Genomic DNA, 5,996 nt, shown 5'->3' on the forward strand with positions numbered 1-5,996 from the left:
ACCGTCCCCCCCGTACCGTTTGGTTCGCGCGTTTCGCCAGCTTATCCGAAACTGCGTTTAGGTTTTTACACGAAACACAGGCCGCGGGTCGACCCCTGCGGCCGGCCCGCGGGCTGAGTTTCAGGATAAACAGCTTATCCTGAAACGCACAAGCTGCCCCAAACGGACTCTAAGGCTTTGTTGTTGTTGTACTTGAAACGAGCAAGATCACTCTACAATTTGGAAAAGTTAAAACTTTGTTTGTCTTTATTTTTATTCTTTTACTCAAATTGAGTAGACACGCCAAGGAATATGGTCGGCGAATGTAATAAATAAATGAATCAAGTCCAAATTTTTTTATTCACTGTAGAATCCAATTAAATTTTTCTCATCCATAAAAAGAATCACCTTGACTCGTTTGAAGCATCGAAAATGCCCACGCTATGCCACTCAGTGAAGACAAATGTCATTGATGAGACATGCTTGAATAGGACTTGAATTTGGCTCGATTGTCATTGAAATCTACTAAATATTCTTCATTCGCAAAGTTGGTGGTGACATTTTCAAAATGTTGAAAATGTCTTAAATAAATACTCATATTATCTTAATCTCTGGACGAATGTGAAATGCAAAGCTAACCTAAGTTTGAGGTTGATGATACAAATTTTGAGAGATGTGTACGATGAATTTTGCGAATAAAGATAAAAGTATAATGCTAAATATGTGAGTAAATAGAAATTAAATTAAAATTAAGTTTAAAATTAGCTAAATAAAGATTGTTATTATTAATGTCATTCCTTGCATAATTATGCTATACTCAATCCTGTATGCCAATCCCATCATCCCATTGATTCACGAAGCCTTCTCCACTCCTCCTCGTATGAATTACTAATGTCGAAGCCCTCTCTTCTCGATCATCCCAAGCTCCCAGATACACCCAAACTCGCATTGTATTTCTCCCCTCTTCATCTTATATGGTCTAGAGCAGTCAATAAAACACCCCCTCTTTGTTTGCTTCCTATTCTCATTTAAAAGCTCTTGTCAATCTAAGTTTGTGTCCGGGCACACCGTTTTCCCCATTCTTCCTCTTTGCCACGAAGTGAAAAATTCATATCTGCCCACTACTCGTCTTCTAGCCATATCCTAGTTCTGGAAACCCTCACAGGTCTCCCTCCTTGATTTTGCACAACTCGTCCATGAATCCCTGTATCACACCCCAAACATCCACTTTTTTTGCCTCATTGATGTACTTATCTTTTTCAATTTGCTCGCTTATTTCCTCTTTTATCCTCAAGCCCCTACTCGCCACTTCTTTCGTTCTATTACACTTACCAACTCTGATCACCTCATGCATTATCACTTCTTTCATTATCTATACTTACACTTACCAACTCTGATCACCTCATGCATTATCTATATCATCTTATCTACATTTTTGTATAAATATATGCATCTATATATTATATTATTCAAAAGGAAAAAATTAAAGAGTTAAAAATATATTTAATTTCATTTGAATTTGCAAAATTCATTGTCACCTCATCATTGTTGTCGCTTCATGCACAAAGTTTTAAAATGTAGGAAAATTTTAAGTGCCCATTCAGGTTGTTCCAATTTGACAAAAAAATTTGTTAAATAAATACTCATTGTTTTGTTCTAATGTGGCGAGCAATTTGTGTTCATCTTTTTTCATGCAGAATTAAGGCCTATAAACGCTTTATTAGGCGACGTGGGTTAGAGGACCCCTATCGTCATGGGTGTCTCCTAACACTTACCATCACGTTTTTTTAAGCATGGTGAGAAGTCCAGTTCTTGCCTTGATGCCCCTTATGTTGAGGAGACATTGAGAGAGTACTGAAATTTTCGGTGATTTGGACTTACAAAGAACTAAAAATTAATGCTTAAATTGGACAATTGACGTTAATGCGACATAAAATAATGGCAAATAAAAATATGTCAAAATAAATAATTTAAATATTATACATTTTACGTTAAAAATGAAAATAATAATACTATTACAAGAATGAAAGTTAAATAGGAATGAAATTGGCCAACAACAATAATTTGTTCACAAACATTAGCACCATTTTTACTGAATCCTTGAAAATTCAAAACTTGAAGTTTGAAGGGTAAACAATTAGAGTTATTTAAATTTTCGTTCATATTTTATGAACTAGTTTGCAATTTAAGTACATATTTTTGAAAAATATGCAAATGTTTTGAAAACGATGTTATCTTAATTATCCAAAAAGTGCTTAAGCTTGAGCGTCTGGGAATATTGTGCATTTTAACATAAATTTTTATTCAAATTGCTCTATGAGAAACATACAAATCTTCTTTTTGAATTTTTTACACTTTTAAAATTACGTTCACTATCTCAAGATAATTAAATTATGGTTGTTTTTTAGCGGCCAGTCTTATCAATTAAACATGGTTGTATGTTGCACATAATCTCTCATCCTCGTTCTTATAAGGATTAGAGTTATGATATTGATATTTTTAATGATATTAAACTAACGAATTTCAAATTAATTACAAAATACAAGCATTTCAAGTATCAATTCCTTATGATGACCGTGTTTACCGGTGTCAATTTTTTAAATGAAGTTTAAATCAAAATTTTCATATCAACATATCAAAATATTCATCTAAAATTTTATGACCTAAATTTTCGAGCAATCTTATCCATCTTTCACAACAGCTGTTAATTATGATTTATTTATAATCAATCTCAAATTACAAAGAGTAAATTTTACATTGTATATATTATTATATTCACACTCAAAAGTGATCTTTGTTAGTAAGGATGTAGCCTAAATTCTATCGGCATGGTTACGCTCAATGACTCCACAAAAGTAACGGTTATAACAAGAGCATTTTGACTGTGTGGTTGCCTTCACATGACAACATTAAATAACAGACATGATCGTAACTCATAAGTTTTGCAATGACTTGTAGCCCTGAAATTGTGAATTATAAATGTGCTTTTGGCTCAATTGCTCTAAAAAAAGTAGCAGTTATGATCATATATCTTCTATCGAGTGTTTGCCTCTAAATGGCACCATTAAATTGCAGTCATAGCTGTAGCGTGTATGTTCCTAATTACTCGTACCCTTTAAGCTATGAATCATAAGGGTACATGTGATTGATATAAATTTTTCTATCAATCAATATTGATTTAGATTTATTATTTTTGACAAACATCCACCCCAAGGTTTATAAGATTTCCTCAAATAACATTGCTCATTGCTATTAACAACGATTTTTAAATTTATCATTTTTGACAAACATAGATTTCCTTGAATAACGTAGCTCGTTGCTATTAGCAAAAATTTTTTTGGCCAAATTGGGTCAACTACCTCATTTGACCATAACAACTTTGAATGATGAAATCATTGTATCTTGGTTGGGTTTGTCATTATTTTTTCCACCATTCACTCTTAGGTCACGGTTTTAATTTTATAATATGTAATTTAAACTGTAATTGTTGCTATTATACATTGAATATAATTAACTTAAGGGGCTTGTGCAATCCTAGATCTTCAAGTGCTTGCAAAATAAGAGTGAAATCACTAGATAATGTCTTGTCTAAAATCTTATTTGTTTTCAAAAATATTTAACTTGAATTCAAAAAAAAAATATTCACATATCGCGGAAGTTGGGGCACGAATTTTGTGAACCTACAATCTGCATCTTCAATCTCATAGAAGCTCAAAATCTACTTAATTACAGCTAAGTTAAAGGATATTAGTAGAGATACATTAACCCCAATGGATAATAGTGGAATACTTGAAATTGCTAATCTTTCTCTTGATGAGTCATCTTTGAAATCTTCGAAAATTGTGTTTTTTTAGATGAAGTTGAAGACTTCATTGAATATGGCGTTAGCATTAGTGCTAATGATGGCCCTTGCATGGTGTGTGTTAACTCCATTAGTAATGCTAGTGTAGTCATATTTGGTTTGATTGTTTTGAGGATGACATTGGGTATATACTTTTTAAATATTTTTTATATATTTTGAAAGTAATAATAATATTTGTCAAAGAAGTGACAAATAAAAATGTTATTAATTGCTCATTAGCTAAAAAGTTTATTTTTTTATTATTAATTATGTTTGTTTTTATTTTATCACTAAAATTTGTTTTATAATATTAGATTTCATCATATAATATTTTTTTAAGAGAGAATAATAGCAATTATTTATCTCATACTATTAATTTAGAAAGCATAAATATATATCCATGGCATATAATGTTCTACCTTGTGCAATTATGTCATGCTACCTTTATGGGTCATGTCCAGGACCCTTATGTTCATTCTATATTAATAATAAATGCCTAAGAAAGATTTATTTTATAAACTTCACATCTTTTCGGTGAGTCTTAACCTCTTTGCGTTAGATTAGAAATTATACTTATTGCTCTAGCATATCATGAAAATTTTGCTAGTTGAAATGATAAATGCTATATCATATTATTGTTTATCATGATCTTTGATTTGCCGATCCCACTTAGTGAGATAAATGCTTCTTGTTGTTATTATATGATATTCTATCCGCCAATTTTTAATGTCCTCGCATTTTGGATGCCTTTTTTTCCTATTTCTATTGACGACTCCACCCAATCCAAAAATGTCACAATTATCTCCAATCTGATAATTGTTGTGCAATTAGCAACACCTAATTACAGCTAAATAGAATTGACTTGGCTTACAATTGTTTTTAATCAATGAATGATATCAATGTCCAGTTACAATTTAGTATAATTAATGTAAGGAAGATTTACATACATATCACACAATTTTTATCTATATACATATCCAAACACCTATGTTTCAATTTTTGCATATTTGCACCTTATCTATGCTTAAAGGTTAAAATAGTGGCATTTTTTCGTGTGATATGAAACATTTGGGTGGTGTAAACATAAAAAATGTCTAGTTTAGGTGACAGATATGTAAATACATAAGAATCGGGGCGGTATATATGTAAATTCCTCTAACCATGTAGTTAGAATCTGATTACCAAATAAACAAAGTTGAAACAGAGCTGCTGCCCCAGTTACTAATTCCTTTTACTCCCATAATTAATTTTCTATTAATCCATAATCTCCCCTTACAGGTTTGTGCCAGCGTCTCATATGAATCTACCAATATGAACGAGCTTGTTCAATGGAATGAACTTTATGGGGAAGGTGGATCAAGGAGGAAGAGCTCTCTAAGTTATTTCATGTAGCATCATCATTTTGTATATAGAATTTCTTTTCTTTTTTTCTTTTTTCTTCCTTTTTTTATCCTTTCGGGTCAGAGAGTTCCCTGATTAATTTATATAGGTAATAGCACTCATTTTCAGTTTATTTATTGTAAATCTTATGCTTGGAAGATCATCAAGCAATTGTTCTATTCAGTGTTTAACATGCTATATTTGAGCATATGCTTTAACAACATAAAAGTTTTTTTTTTTTTTTTTCCTTTTTTTTTTTTTTTTTTTTTTTTTTTTTGCATTTACTTGTGTCACAATCAATTTTTGATTTTTAATAAATGAGTTGATTATTTATTTAGGTTTTTATTTATTAACTTGTTTGATAAATAAGAGCTGCAAATGAATATAATCTCTCGATTATTGTGTACAATTATAGAGACAGGTGATGCATGTGTATACTCGTATAAGGCTATAAATATGAATATGAACTAGCAAAGGTTGGTTCATATTTATTTTCTTAAATATAGGAGCTTATAAAAAGTAGTTAATAATGTATTTTTTGATAGTCGACCAGTTTTCTAAATAAGTACTTTTTCTACTAGGTGGTTCATTGGAAAGTTGCTTTGTTCTGGTTAACCAGGAAGTGCCGAGTCTCATGCCATTTGCTTTACGGTAGCCATTTGCTTCAGTATAGGATTTTATGCAGTTTCTTTATAAATGGAACATTTACATACCAACTACTCAGTTCTTACATATTTATATGTCTAATATCTGGACTTTAATTTTTATATGTTACCTTATGTATGCATGAAAAGCT

At 31.1% G+C, this 5,996-nt stretch overlaps 1 protein-coding gene across 1 annotated transcript in view; it reads left to right on the top strand.

Annotated features, from left to right (window-relative positions):
- Positions 1-5,404, top strand: part of LOC110023738 — a 30,780-nt gene extending 25,376 nt beyond the window's left edge. The window contains exon 28 of the mRNA XM_020723299.1: positions 5,099-5,404. Within this exon, the coding sequence (XP_020578958.1) occupies positions 5,099-5,212 (114 nt within the window). The 3' untranslated portion in view covers positions 5,213-5,404. The remainder of the gene's footprint in view (positions 1-5,098) is intronic.
- Positions 5,405-5,996: the final 592 nt, after the last annotated feature.

This window comes from Phalaenopsis equestris, unplaced genomic scaffold, assembly GCF_001263595.1.
Source record: "Phalaenopsis equestris unplaced genomic scaffold, ASM126359v1 Scaffold000002, whole genome shotgun sequence".
Taxonomy (NCBI): domain Eukaryota; kingdom Viridiplantae; phylum Streptophyta; class Magnoliopsida; order Asparagales; family Orchidaceae; genus Phalaenopsis; species Phalaenopsis equestris.